This window comes from Bufo gargarizans, unplaced genomic scaffold (genome assembly GCF_014858855.1).
Source record: "Bufo gargarizans isolate SCDJY-AF-19 unplaced genomic scaffold, ASM1485885v1 fragScaff_scaffold_796_pilon:::fragment_2:::debris, whole genome shotgun sequence".
Lineage (NCBI taxonomy): Eukaryota > Metazoa > Chordata > Amphibia > Anura > Bufonidae > Bufo > Bufo gargarizans.
The window spans coordinates 459,533-475,820 of record NW_025334189.1 but is presented as its reverse complement, the minus strand read 5'-3'; the positions used below and the strand labels follow the sequence as shown (position 1 = coordinate 475,820).

The 16,288-nt window shown below is 41.9% G+C and overlaps 1 protein-coding gene across 3 annotated transcripts in view; it reads right to left on the bottom strand.

Annotated features, from left to right (window-relative positions):
* Nucleotides 1-2,909: 2,909 nt before the first annotated feature.
* The window catches only part of FUT9 (fucosyltransferase 9), a 182,852-nt gene continuing 169,473 nt past the window's right edge, over nucleotides 2,910-16,288 (bottom strand). For all 3 annotated transcript variants that reach the window (XM_044273614.1, XM_044273613.1, XM_044273612.1), the window contains one exon: nucleotides 2,910-15,009. In XM_044273614.1, coding sequence (XP_044129549.1) covers nucleotides 13,925-15,001 — 1,077 coding nt within the window. In that variant the 5' untranslated portion in view covers nucleotides 15,002-15,009 and the 3' untranslated portion in view covers nucleotides 2,910-13,924. The remainder of the gene's footprint in view (nucleotides 15,010-16,288) is intronic.

Below are 16,288 nucleotides of genomic sequence, written 5' to 3'. Positions count from 1 at the left end.
CCTTATCGTGCAGCTAAAAAAGAGCTTTAATGGGGTTATCAAGACGAGAAGATACTGCACCTTCATAAGCACCACACCAGGGATGCTTTAGGGAACCCAAGGAGCAGAAAGAGTTATATCTGTCAGCCTTGACCCATTTACTGAGGTGGACACGGAAATGCTTTTCATTAGAAACTAGGGGGCAATATACTAACATTATTCCTGGAATATCTGATTTTCTAAGCAATTTTTTTATGTACCGTATTTTTCGTTTTATAAGACGCACTTTTTTCCCCTTCAAAGTTACTCCTCACCTCCTGTATCCCATGTAGTGCTGCCAGCCTGCTGTATCCAAGTACAGGTCCTGACACTTTCTCCTCCTCTTCAGGACCCCCCCTTCCCCCGCAGTTACTCCTCACCTCCTGCCATCCTCCATGTGCGTGGTCCTAGTGTCCTGCAGGCTGGCGGCATCTCTGTATCCCATGTAGTGCCGCCAGCCTGCTGTATCCAAGTACAGGTCCTGACACTTTCTCCTTCTCTCCAGACCCCCCCATACTTTCTCCTCTTTCCCCTCAGGCAGGCAGTTTCTCCTCTCCCCAGGGCAATTTCTCTTCTCCTCCGGGCAGTTTCTCCTCTCCCCCTGGGCAGTTTCTACTCACCCCTACTCTACTTGTCCGGTGCTGATTGGTGGTGAGTCCTGCTCCCCCTTCCTCCACCAATTAGCTACCGGTACACTGTTCAGTGCCACATGACCCCCCCTCTGGGTACCGTAGATTGCATCCTAAGTCCCAAGGTGAGGACATCTTAAGGCAATTTATGGTACCCTAATTAAAAATTGTGTGCCAAATATGACTATAACCCCCATCATCCATAGAAATCCACCCATGTACTGCAAAATATAGTTGGATTCCTATGGATGAGGGGGGTTATAGTCATATTTAATATAGACACATGACTATTACCGAAAAGTGTTTATTTTAAATATGACTATAACCCCCCACATCCATAGGAATCCACCCATATTTTGCAGTACATGGGTGGATTTCTATGGATGAGGGGGGTATAGTCATATCTAGACAGATGCCCATTACAGTACAGTCCCTGGACAGTGTTTATTTTAAACCTACTGTAACTATAATCCCCCTTTTAGTAAAAAAATATTTTTTTTCTCCCTTTTCCTTCTCTGAAAACTTACCATCGGGTCTTATCATCAGGTGCGTCTTATAAAGCGAACAATACGGTAATTATAAATACAAAAAATGTTCATTACAAGCTGAATTTAAAAACAATATTTGTTGTGGGACAACCCCTTATATAAAATAAAAGGTCTGCTAGTCCAATTTCAATAGCTCTTATACAAAAGGGAGTCTGTCACTAGTGACTTCTCTATCCAACTATTGGCATATACATATAGCTGTAGTTCAAAGGAGGGGCTGAGCACAGAAAGGAACAGAGCTTGGGTGCAATGAGAGCAATTGTATCACCTCATTGCACCAAACACCAAATTAGCATATTGGTAAAAAGTGTCATAACTCGGGAACAGAGCCTCAGATCAACAATCGAAAAATGGCACTATAATCATGTGAACTACAGCTACATGTATGTGTGAATAAGTAGAAAGGAAGGTGACTGGTGGTGACAGTCTCCCTTTAATTGTTTCTTACATGGTCCCTGTCAGAAGGTTTCCTGCTATGGGAGCTCCACCAGCTCAATCTCTGTTTGAACACTTATGGTGTCTCCACAGTATGAGGATAAAGGATTGCTATCTGCTGCCCAGAAATGATAATTTAGGTGCCTGCACGAACGACAGTTTCACAGATGAACGAACACTTCACTTGTTCATCGGGTGATCGGCTACACGGAGAGATTATTGGGAACGAGTGTTCGTAGGAATGTTTGTCTCCGATAATCTGCCCGGCAATCGGGTAGTCTAAACCGGCCATTATAATCATTAAAAGGGTTGGCCACTTTCTGGCTACTTATGACTGATGTGTCTGTAAGATGACTATATGGCACTTGCCAATATACACCTTGTTCATATTCTGTGGTGTTTGCTATTGCTAAGTCTTGACCCCTTGTTAGACAAGTCTTTTGTGCTGTTCACACAGAGGTCCTGTCCATAAGATGGCCGCCGATGGAGGGTCATGTGACCAGGCACTTCACTCAGTCTCCTCCATTTAACCACACCTGGTCCTAACTCCCAGCAGTGAAGTTCAGATGGCAGGTGCAGTATATATGAATGGAGGAGCCATCACGTGGAGGTGATTTGTCTCCATCAGCAGCTATTTTATGGACAAAATTTCTGCATAGACATGGCAAACAAGGCTGCATATCTAATGAAATATAGGAAATGGTGTATAATTTCAACAAAGGCTATATTAGTAAGTGCCATAGAGTTAACTTACCTACACAAGGTCACAGTTGCCAGAAAATGTCTAACCCCTTTAATAATCCTTGCAACCACGTCTGTATATGCCCCTCCTTTGGCAGAAGAGGGGACCTATTATTCTTTTTAATGAATACTGACCAGAAAAGAGGACAAGGCAGAATACATATAATCTGATGGAGATATTATACCGCAAGGTACAGGCCTATCATTCTACTCTAAAAAGGATATTTTTGTCTGATTGTCTTTAAGCACTCATTTATCTATGCACGTATACTCTGTAGATATGGCTTAAGTCAATGTTAACTTGATGCCCTGACAGCTATGCTTGGAGCAAATAACTAGGATTGCGCAGACCAGCTTAGCCATGAGTGCCCATAATTAGGTGGCAGATGGTATGCTGTTATTTTGTGCTCTGAAGAATTATTTAATGCCTTCTTCATATTACCCGGAATGGCGAGCCTTTCTCTAAACAGCACAGCAACAAATCATTTGGAAATAAATGACACTTTAAAGAGGCCATTTACTTGTATATTTATCTACAAAACTAGGTCACATTTAGAGCACTGGCACTAAGACCAAGTCATAAAAATATATGACGGTAGATTGGGCTGCTGTATACTCAAATTCAGGAATGACTGAACTCTGCAAATCATTTATATGTCCACTAAAGTTCAGCTGCTCTACAGTAAAATAAAATATAATAAGCTCTGGCATATTTTGTTGAATGTGAATTTTTTTGCAATTTATTTTCATTTCTCTGCTAAAGCCGATATTAGGTGATACACCAATATCTAGGATGAAAAAAATCTAAAAGATTTAGCTGGGGTCTCTTGTACATCATCTTGGGGAGATTCTGCTCTCCTGTATTCTTTCTTGCTAATTCAAATATACAGAAGAACATAACTCTGCATGTGATATGTCCAGGGTTTAAGACTGCACTATATATGCACATTATTGCTTATGATACAGCATTAATAGGGTTCCCTCAGTATAAACTGCAGGGCTGAGTAACCTGATCAAATCAGGTGTCCATGCTGCTATATGGTATAATCTTGTTATAAAGGATTTCTACTTGTTCTTCACACACATCCAACTGCACTTTATCTCCTCATGAGTCAATGTTATGAGGGCTCTGTTCACACTGCAGCCGCAACTACGGGAGCTAACTGCATAAAGATTTATATAGGACATGCAGCTGCCACTACAGGAGCTCACTACACAAAGATTTATACAGGACATGCACCTGCCACTATGGGAGCTCACTGCATAAAGATTTATATAGGACATGAAGCTGCCACTACGGAGCTCACTGCATAAAGATTTATATAGGACATGCAGCTGCCACTACAGGAGCTCACTACACAAAGATTTATACAGGACATGCACCTGCCACTATGGGAGCTCACTGCATAAAGATTTATATAGGACATGAAGCTGCCACTACGGAGCTCACTGCATAAAGATTTATATAGGACATGAAGCTGCCACTACGGAGCTCACTGCATAAAGATTTATATAGGACATGCACCTGCCACTATGGGAGCTCACTGCATAAAGATTTATATAGGACATGAAGCTGCCACTACGGGAGCTGACTGCATAAATATTTATATAGGACATGAAGCTGCCACTACGGGAACTCACTGCATAAAGATTTATATAGGACATGCAGCTGCCACTACGGGAGCTCACTGCATAAGGATTTATATAGGACATGAAGCTGCCACTACGGGAGCTAACTGCATAAAGATTTATACAGGACATGAAGCTGCCACTACGGGAGCTCACTGCATAAAGATTTATACAGGACACTGCCTCTGCCACTACGGGAGCTCACTGCATAAAGATTTATACAGGACACTGCCTCTGCCACTACGGGAGCTAACTGCATAAAGATTTATACAGGACATGCAGCTGCCACTACGGGAGCTCACTGCATAAAGATTTATACAGGACATGTAGCTGCCACTACGGGAGCTCACTGCATAAAGAATTATACAGGATGCTGCCACTACGGGAGCTCACTGCATAAAGAATTATACAGGACACTGCCACTACAGGGAGCTCACTGCATAAAGATTTATACAGGACGCTGCCAATATGGGAGATCACTGCATAATGATTTATAAAGGACACTCCAGCTGCCACTACGGGAGCGAACTGCATAAAGATTTATACAGGACATTCCAGCTGCCACTACGGGAGATCACTGCATAAAGATTTATACAGGACACTGCCGCCACCACTATGGGAGCTCACTGCATAAAGATTTATACAGGACACTGTAGCTGCCACTACGGGAGCTTACTGCATAAAGAATTATAGAGGATGCTGCCACTACAAGAGCTCACTGCATAAAGATTTATACAGGAAGCTGCCAATATGGGAGATCACTGCATAATGATTTTTAAAGGACACTCCAGCTGCCACTATGGGAGCTCACTTCATAGAGATTTATACAGGACACTGCTACTATGGGAGATCACTGCAAAAAGATTTATACAGGACACTGCCGCCGCCACTACGGGAGCTCACTGCATAAAGATTTATGCAGGACACTGCAGCTGCCACTACAGGAGCTCACTGCATAAAGATTTATATAGGACATGCAGCTGCCACTACGGGAGCTCACTGCATAAAGATTTATACAGGACACTGCCGCCGCCACTACGGGAGCTCACTGCATAAAGAATTATACAGGACGCTGCCACTACGGGAGCTCACTGCATAAAGAATTATACAGGACGCTGCCACTACGGGAGCTCACTGCATAAAGATTTATACAGAACATGCAGCTGCCACTACGGGAGCTCACTGCATAAAGATTTATACAGGACATGCAGCTGCTACTACGGGAGCTCACTGCATAAAGATTTATACAGGACATGCAGCTGCCACTACGGGAGCTCACTGCATAAAGATTTATACAGGACACTGCCGCCGCCACTACGGGAGCTCACTGCATAAAGAATTATACAGGACGCTGCCACTACAGGAGCTCACTGCATAAAGAATTATACAGGATGCTGCCACTACGGGAGCTCACTGCATAAAAAATTATACAGGACGCTGCCACTTCGGGAGCTCACTGCATAAAGATTTATACAGGACGCTGCCAATATGGGAGATCACTGTATAATGATTTATAAAGGACACTCTAGCTGCCACTACGGGAGCTAACTGCATAAAGACTTATACAGGACATTCCAGCTGCCACTACGGGAGCTCACTGCATAAAGATTTATACAGGACACTGACGCCACCACTACGAGAGCTCACTGCATAAAGATTTATACAGGACACTGTAGCTGCCACTACGGGAGCTCACTGCATAAAGAATTACAAAGGACGCTGTCACTACGGGAGCTCACTGCATAAAGATTTATACAGGACGCTGCCAATATGGGAGATCACTGCATAATGATTTATAAAGGACACTCCAGCTGCCACTACGGGAGCTCACTTCATAGAGATTTATACAGGACAATGCCACTATGGGAGATCACTGCAAAAAGATTTATACAGGACACTGTAGCTGCCACTATGGGAGCGCACTGCATAAAGATTTATGCAAGACACTGCAGCTGCCACTACGGGAGCTCACTGCATAAAGATTTATACAGGATGCTGCCACTATGGGAGCTCACTGCATAAAGATTTATACAGGACGCTGTCACTATGGGAGATCACTGCATAATGATTTATAAAGGACACTGTAGCTGCCACTACGGGAGCTTACTGCATAAAGAATTATACAGGACACTGCCACTATGGGAGATCACTGCAAAAAGATTTATACAGGACACTGTAGCTGCCACTATGGGAGCTCACTACATAAAGATTTATACAGGACACTGCCGCCGCCACTACGGGAGCTCACTGCATAAAGAATTATACAGGACGCTGCCACAACGGGAGCTCACTGCATAAAGAATTATACAGGACGCTGCCACTACGGGAGCTCACTGCATAAAGATTTATACAGAACATGCAGCTGCCACTACGGGAGCTCACTGCATAAAGATTTATACAGGACATGCAGCTGCTACTACGGGAGCTCACTGCATAAAGATTTATACAGGACATGCAGCTGCCACTACGGGAGCTCACTGCATAAAGATTTATACAGGACACTGCCGCCGCCACTACGGGAGCTCACTGCATAAAGAATTATACAGGACGCTGCCACTACGGGAGCTCACTGCATAAAGAATTATACAGGATGCTGCCACTACGGGAGCTCACTGCATAAAAAATTATACAGGACGCTGCCAATATGGGAGATCACTGTATAATGATTTATAAAGGACACTCTAGCTGCCACTACGGGAGCTAACTGCATAAAGACTTATACAGGACATTCCAGCTGCCACTACGGGAGCTCACTGCATAAAGATTTATACAGGACACTGACGCCACCACTACGGGAGCTCACTGCATAAAGATTTATACAGGACACTGTAGCTGCCACTACGGGAGCTCACTGCATAAAGAATTATAAAGGACGCTGTCACTACGGGAGCTCACTGCATAAAGATTTATACAGGACGCTGCCAATATGGGAGATCACTGCATAATGATTTATAAAGGACACTGCAGCTGCCACTACGGGAGCTCACTTCATAGAGATTTATACAGGACAATGCCACTATGGGAGATCACTGCAAAAAGATTTATACAGGACACTGTAGCTGCCACTATGGGAGCGCACTGCATAAAGATTTATGCAAGACACTGCAGCTGCCACTACGGGAGCTCACTGCATAAAGATTTATACAGGATGCTGCCACTATGGGAGCTCACTGCATAAAGATTTATACAGGACGCTGTCACTATGGGAGATCACTGCATAATGATTTATAAAGGACACTGTAGCTGCCACTACGGGAGCTTACTGCATAAAGAATTATACAGGACACTGTAGCTGCCACTACGGGAGCTCACTGCATAAAGATTTATACAGGACGCTGTCACTATGGGAGATCACTGCATAATGATTTATAAAGGACACCCCAGCTGCCACTACGGGAGCTCACTTCATAGAGATTTATACAGGACACTGCCACTATGGGAGATCACTGCAAAAAGATTTATACAGGACACTGTAGCTGCCACTATGGGAGCTCACTACATAAAGATTTATACAGGACACTGCCGCCGCCACTACGGGAGCTCACTGCATAAAGAATTATACAGGACGCTGCCACTACGGGAGCTCACTGCATAAAGAATTATACAGGACGCTGCCACTACGGGAGCTCACTGCATAAAGATTTATACAGAACATGCAGCTGCCACTACGGGAGCTCACTGCATAAAGATTTATACAGGACATGCAGCTGCTACTACGGGAGCTCACTGCATAAAGATTTATACAGGACATGCAGCTGCCACTACGGGAGCTCACTGCATAAAGATTTATACAGGACACTGCCGCCGCCACTACGGGAGCTCACTGCATAAAGAATTATACAGGACGCTGCCACTACGGGAGCTCACTGCATAAAGAATTATACAGGATGCTGCCACTACGGGAGCTCACTGCATAAAAAATTATACAGGACGCTGCCACTTCGGGAGCTCACTGCATAAAGATTTATACAGGATGCTGCCAATATGGGAGATCACTGTATAATGATTTATAAAGGACACTCTAGCTGCCACTACGGGAGCTAACTGCATAAAGACTTATACAGGACATTCCAGCTGCCACTACGGGAGCTCACTGCATAAAGATTTATACAGGACACTGACGCCACCACTACGGGAGCTCACTGCATAAAGATTTATACAGGACACTGTAGCTGCCACTACGGGAGCTCACTGCATAAAGAATTATAAAGGACGCTGTCACTACGGGAGCTCACTGCATAAAGATTTATACAGGACGCTGCCAATATGGGAGATCACTGCATAATGATTTATAAAGGACACTCCAGCTGCCACTACGGGAGCTCACTTCATAGAGATTTATACAGGACAATGCCACTATGGGAGATCACTGCAAAAAGATTTATACAGGACACTGTAGCTGCCACTATGGGAGCGCACTGCATAAAGATTTATGAAAGACACTGCAGCTGCCACTACGGGAGCTCACTGCATAAAGATTTATACAGGATGCTGCCACTATGGGAGCTCACTGCATAAAGATTTATACAGGACGCTGTCACTATGGGAGATCACTGCATAATGATTTATAAAGGACAGTGTAGCTGCCACTATGGGAGCTTACTGCATAAGGAATTATACAGGACACTGTAGCTGCCACTACGGGAGCTCACTGCATAAAGATTTATACAGGACGCTGTCACTATGGGAGATCACTGCATAATGATTTATAAAGGACACCCCAGCTGCCACCACGGGAGCTCACTTCATAGAGATTTATACAGGACACTGCCACTATGGGAGATCACTGCAAAAAGATTTATACAGGACACTGTAGCTGCCACTACGGGAGCTCACTGCATAAAGATTTATACAGGACACTGCCGCCGCCACTACAGGAGCTAACAGCATAAAGATTTATACAGGTTACTCCAGCTTCCAGTGCAGGAGCTCACTGCAAAAAGATTTATAAAGGACACTGCAGCTGCCACTACGGGAGTTCACTGCATAAAGATTTATACAGGACACTGCAGCTGCCACTATGGGAGCTCACTGCTAAAAGATTTATAAATGACACTGCAGCTGCCACTATGGGAGCTCACTGCTAAAAGATTTATAAAGGACACTGCAGCTGCCACTATGGGAGTTCACTGCTTAAAGATTTATACAGGACACTGCCGCTGCCAGTACGGGAGCTAACTGCATAAAGATTTATACAGAACACTGCAGCTGCCACTACGGGAGCTCACTGCATAAAGATTAATACAGGCACCTGTAGCCATTACTATGGGAGCTCACTGCCTAAAGATTTATACAGGACACTGCAGCTACCACTACGGGAGCTCACTGCATAAAGATTTATATTATTACTATTATTATTTACTGGCCTAGGAAGAGCCTGCGATGCTCACCGAAGCTCCGGATCTGCAGGGGTGCCAGTAGTCGGACCTCTACTAATCAGATACTGATGACCTATCCAGAGGATATATCTTACTCCTCGAAAACCCCTTTAACTAGAACATTTCCTTACATATATTATATAGCACCACATCTGCAAAGTAAAGGAACATCATGATACTATTTTTTAACAATGTGTTCATGGTCAGTTCCTTCTAATTAATAATACAGTGATAAAAACTAAGGAAATAATTTGGCCTTCTTTGCAAATGCAGTGAATAAGTTGTGCTTTTTCGCCATTAATTTGGTTGCAAGAAATAAAAAATAAAAAAACTTTTCAAATTTTCTAATTCAAGAAATTGTGAAAAGATCAAAGGAAGATAATTTTTCCATCAAACCTCAACCACCTGAACTGCATATGGTGTTGCACCAGTTAGCTATTATCTATATTGTATCTATATATGCCCACGTACTTGTCAGGCTTCTCTTATCTGCATCTGCTGTTTGGAATAAAAAAACTATATCGCCCAGTTCTATTTTAGCTTTAACCAAGCAGAATGAAACTTGGCATTAAGTCAGAGAAAATAGCAACTGTAATGTCACATAAAACAGAATGTTTGCCATGAATTATAGTGTAATTCTGTACCAGATATAATGCCAATGTGGTTTTTGCTAGGAATAATGCCCACTGTGCCCCAAAATTGCTAAAAATAACAACATGTAATAAACTTGCTGGTCACTCCTATTGGTACTGCAGCAGAAAACTTACTGAACTCAATGTGGAGGCAGCAGCACTTGTGTGCGACTTTGTTTACTATGTGATTGTCTCTTTTAATAACTTCTTTACATAGCACCTCTCCATTGATGTCTGGCTGCTCAAGACTACTTTGAATTGCTGAATGGGGATACCGTGACTCTCTTTCTCCCAACATATCAGCTGGAACCTGCTGCTATGGATTGGACTACCTTGTGGATATTCAGAGTGTTATCAATGCATTGAAAAATGTTATATGCCAAGTTCAACTCTGCTAAATATTTTTGAGTAGATTTCTATGATATCAAAATGTTGTTGCTTTAATATTTTCATAATCAATAAATAAAACACAATGGGAAGATTTACTAAGCCAAACGCTCTAGAATTCTGGCTCAATTTGCACCAAAAAGCTGGCATCCATACTGTGCCTGGAGAAAAGGGGCAACAATTTGCAACAAAATTGCACCAGAAATTTGGAGACAATTATAGAGCAGGAGAAGTTTAGCAGATTGATATAGCAAATTATAATAAATCTTTTCCCACAATGGGGAGATTTACTAAGCCAAAATGAATCTTTTCCCCACAATGGGGAAATTTACTAAGCCAAAAGCTCTAGAATTCTAGCTCAATTTGCACCAAAAAGCTGTCATCCATACTGTGCCTTAAGAGAAAAGGGGCAACAATTTGCAACACAATTGCATCAGAAATATGGAGTCAAATATTGGCGCAAACTAAGATAACCAATAGGTGGTGTAAAGTCAAACAAAAGTATCTAAAGATGTGTCAAATTTATCGGGCACTATGATACACCAGTTATAAATCTGGCACATTTCCAGACTGTCTAGTCTTAGGCTGTCTAAATATTAGATACGATTAGTACATCTGCACCATATTTTTTTCCACATACAATTGGGTTCTATATTATTGTAGCTTAGAGTCACCTGTTGTTGCTTTGTTATAGAGCAGGAGAAGTTGAGCAGATTGATATAGCAAATTATAATGAATCTTTTCCCACAAATCTATATTTCAATCTCAATCACCTCCTGCTCTATGACAAGCTGCCTGCAATGTTCATTATGACAGTTTTAGTTTTTTTTAAACTTGACACCACCTCAGATCAATCTGTTTGAATTTAGTGTTTGCCATCTCAAGGCTCCAAAAAGAAAACCCTCTCGTAAGTGCTTTATAGTTCATACTACTATTTTCAAACGTTAATATGATAGCAAAGAAACATTGGTGGTCATCATGATCTCTTAACTTAAGCACTGCGGTTCACAGGCTATGGACACCTTTGGTTGCAAGTTTTTATGCTTGCATTTTACCAATTTTGGGCTACAAAAATCATGTTTTCAATAGATTTTAATTAAAACATTTCAACGGCTTCTCCTCTACAACTTTCAGTTTCAGTACATCTACAGACTGCTCTCTGCCTCACACTGAATCTGCCAGGGAGCTGCACTGATAGCTGGTTCTGTAGCCCATAGCTCCTGAACTCCTGACAGCTCATAAACAGTCATTATAGGTGAATTCTTATCAAACTGATAAGAACGTGGCTTAAATGAGTGTCTATGAGAACAATACTCTGCAGTTATAGTGAAAGCGAAAGCTGTGGAGGAAAAACTCTGAAAACTTTTAATAAAGATAAACTGAAATTATTTTTTATTTTTATCCCAAAATTTGTAAAATGCAATGAAAAAAAATGCCCTCTAAGGTGTCCATAGCCTTTAAGACAGAAGCAAACTGACATGGATTATAAATATTTTGCCATATGGTCCATAACTTATAGCTATGTTAAAGGGAATGTTTTAAGTGAAGATGACTTCCAGTTGAGCAGCAAAATAATATAGTAAAGGACAGACAGAATTGCTCCACAGAAACAGTAAGGCACATTTCATATGAAATGTCAAGAAATCTACAGCCGGGGTTACCAACCTTTTCTGTTCCAGACCTGAAACTATGACACACAGTAAACATATGGAGAGCACAGGTCCTCTAGAGCGACTTTACAATACTGCTGAAGAGGAGAAACCACAGTGTTCATAAGTGAAGGTTAACAGCGGGTTACTTCTTTATTCAAGTGCCCAATGAATGGCCTGACACTAGGGTTTTGGTCCATCCCGAGCCTTGTTCACAACCACAGAGCACCATGCGAACTGTCTCAAAGAATGGAATTCAATTCTATGAGATGCTGATCAGTGTGTCTGCGCCATGCCCCTACACATATCTTACAACTGCACTGCGCCCATGAACAAGGGCCAATACGGGCCAAAACACTAGTGTCGGCCATTTATTTATAGTCATTGGTGCGGTGCAGCTGAGTAAATAAGTAACTCACTGGTAACTTTCACCTATGAATGCCCTGGTTTGTCATCTTCTGTTATTGGTGGATTTACCCTACCACAGAGCACTGTCCTCCAAAGTGCCGGCCATCTCTGATTTACAATGCTGCTGTCATTTCTATACAGGGGTGTGAAAATGTTTGAAGCTGAAAGCGTAGACAAGACCTTTGCTCTCATCAGTAGCAGAAGCAGCATGACAGATTCTCTCTAACGCTCAGAAATGCTATGCACATAACTTGGAAATTAGCTTTACCAATGTAGAATAGCATTTATTCTGCATTCTTGCATAACTGTAAATCAGCCTTACTGTTACCTGCAGAAATCCCTTTGATTTCACACAATGGATGGTTTATAGGTGCCGAACAACAGTATTTAAGATCTGTATCCTGTGTGATGATCTGACATATAGAATAATAGTTTGATCACAGAAAATTAATATTTCACCAAAGAAATGTTCAGTGTTTGCTATTCCCCGTATATGAAAGTGCAGAATTTGTGCTGAAATTATACTGCCATCTCATTATAGAATATAATACTCCAGTATTGACACTTATTAACCACACCACATGGCCTTTCAAAGGTAATAGTAAACTATGTGACAAGAAAGCTGCCATAACGGCAATGTCCTTTGTGAATACTACTAGACGTCCAGTGTATGCCCTGACTGTCAGAGAACCATTCTGGCCAGTTCAGAGCCATAGGCTGGCCACAAAATCCTTCTCTTCCTCCCAATTACAATACAAAAGGGTGACGATGTTTTAAATACTTATAGGAAAATAAAGGTCATTCTTCATTTAAAAAAAATATTGAAAATAGCGTGTGAATCTAAAACCAACAGCGTCACATCTGATCAATATGATCGTAAAAGTGAGACTTCTAAATACAGAACCACACTGTGAGATGGATTCAGGGTGAGAAATGGCTCAGAAGTGTTACTTGCAGGTTCAGCTGATCCTAGGTGAACATGACGTATCGCATCCGAAAACTGCAATTCAATGTAATGGAAAATCTGTCAGAGTAAAGTTACGTGTTTCTGATTTCTCACCCAGTAATTATTTTTGTTCTTCCACTTCCATAACAGTATACATATACAGTTCTAATATGATATCGGCCAGTCTAACTTCCAGCTTGGTTTAAAGAAATGGAAATGATGGATCACAGTTTGCTACATACAGTAATATGGAGACTTTGTAAGTTCTTTAAAAAGGAGTTGTGTATAAAGAACGCTTAGAGTGAGGAAATCTCTCTGAGGGCACAGAAATTGCTGCTACATGTGAAGTGTTGGGGAATGATGATTCTGATGAAAGAAAGAGATTTTCATGTCTGACACAGTTTATGTTAAATTATGCATTCAACAGAGCAGTAAACGGTGAGACAAAGCACTAAATTTGTATCTTGATGCAAGTAACCGTTGTAATGTCTTCCCAAAAAGTGCTCAGACATGAAAGGGGAGGCTTAGTTCCAAAACCACTTCTCCAAATTACTGACGGATTTGTACTCCTGGTGTCTTTTAACATGGTCACATGCTAGGCAAGCATGAGATTCCCAGAAATGGGACAAGTTCACAGTGTAGTGTTTCCTCCAGTTAAAGTACGCCAGGTACCGCTCAGTATCTTTGTTCAGCATTAACAGATAATCTGCCAGTTCTCTCGGAGAGAGAAAATCTTCGACGTGAATAAAAGAATCTGCTGGTATGTAGTTTTCATAGTTTTCCCTTGGAGGTCCCAACACAATGGGCACAGATCCAGCAAGTAGTGCATTGTAAAGTTTCTCAGTTATATAGTCTTTGTGGATAGAATTTTCAAAGGACAAATAAAATTTACAAGTAGAGATGGTTGGGATCAAGCTTTTATCGTTCAAGTATTCACCAAATGCTTGGCCATAGGTTAGAATTTCAATGTATTTGTTGAGTTCATTATAGTACTTTACACGAACGTGATCTGGATTCCAGTTGCTTACAACCCAGCAAACCAGCTTATCTTTGCTTGGCACTTCAAATTCAAAGGGCTTTGTGCTTACGACCATAAAGCCATAAGGCACTTGAATGTCTGAGTCACGTCTATAGGTCAATGTGAGGTTAAATAAATGTTCAATGCCACTTTTTTGAGGTGTGTGAGTTGGAGATTCGAGATTCATCCAAATCCATTTCTGGAAGGGAGGTCTTGCTTGCACTGGTAGATTGGTCAGATCCCAGCTGATATCTCTGTGATGTATTAGCACTGCATGGGATTTATTGTAGAGATTACGATCAGTAGTCAAATGGCACCCATGGATATTAAAAAGAGCCTCGCAGGACTGCAATTCAAATGTCTGCCCAAATGGCCACACCCAAATAAGAATGATGGTATCGTTATAATCATCTTTCTTAGTGGAGAAAAAATTCTTCATTTTTAGCATAGAATTAGCTGATTCTATAGGACTGGAGATCCAATTGTTTGTTGGCTTGACATATATCAGTAAACATACTGTGAAGCAAATCAATACAATGCAGATAAATAGAAATGGTCGGAAGATGCCTTTAGATGTTGTCATAATTTGCCCTGAAAAACAAAAATATAAACATTTATTCACATCTGTAATGAAACAGTTATTATAAAAAGACCGAACACTAGATAATGGATAAATAATAATTTAAAACGACTATATCATCAGAAAATTCTGGACTATTTTAACATTTTTGTTAAAGGGTTTCTGTCTCCAGATTTAACCCTATTAAGCTAGCTGACATTAGCGATGTGCTAATGTCAGCTAAACCTAACTAGCCTATTCCTACTTTTATCTATGCCTCCGTTACGCCAGAAATCTAACTGTTATAATATGCTAATTAGCCTCTAGGAGCGGGGGGGGGGGGGGGGGGGCGTTGTTTCTGCACCTAGAGGCTCCGTTCACCCACCTTTGTCGCCTCCCTCCAAGTCCTGATTGACAGGGCCAGGCAGCGCTCGCATCTGTCTGCCAGCCCTGTGCTCTGGTGAAATCTTGCGCCGTTTAGCATTCGGCGCAGGTGCAGTGAGGGAAAGATGCTCGCAGGTTGCCAGTTTCCTCACAGCGCCTGCGCCGAATACTAAATGGCGCAATATTTCACCAGAGCAAATGGCTGGCAGACAGATGCCTGGCCCTGTCAATCAAGACTTGGAGGAAGGCGACAAAGGTGGGAAAACGGAGCCTCTAGGAGCAGGAACAACGCCCCCCCCCTGCTCCTAGAGGCTAATTAGCATATTATAAAAGTTCGATTTCTGGTTTAACAAGGGCATAGATAAAAGTAGGAATAGGCTAGTTAGATTTAGCTGACATTAGCACATCGCTAATGTCAGCTAGCTTAATAGGGTTAAATATAGTGACAGAATCCCTTTAATGGGTTTTCTTCTTCACAGTAAGCTAAAAAGCAGCCCATAGAAAAGAAGGACTATAAAAGAAGTCACACATCCAGATATCCAAAAATATAACAATCTTCATTTAAAGTGAAACTGTCATGTTTTGATTTGACTATTTTAGCATATGTTACAGCTGGTGCAGCATTATGCATGAAGAAATGTTTAGTTTCTTAACATACCACAGTTTTTCTTGAGCTTTGACCTTAGCTACTGCTGTTCTAAACCCTGCATTATGATAATCTCAAGATGGCTCTTTTGCCAGTTCTCAGAGGCCAAAACTGCTTTCCCTCACTTGTCATACACACTTGCTGTAGCCAGCAGCTTCATGCCAGCCAATCAGATTGGATTACTGAGAGACACGCCTCCTCACTCTGAAGCCTAATGCAGGCATGCAGTGTGGAGGACCGCCCCTCTGTCTTCTGTTACACTGAGCTGGAGACAGACAGGC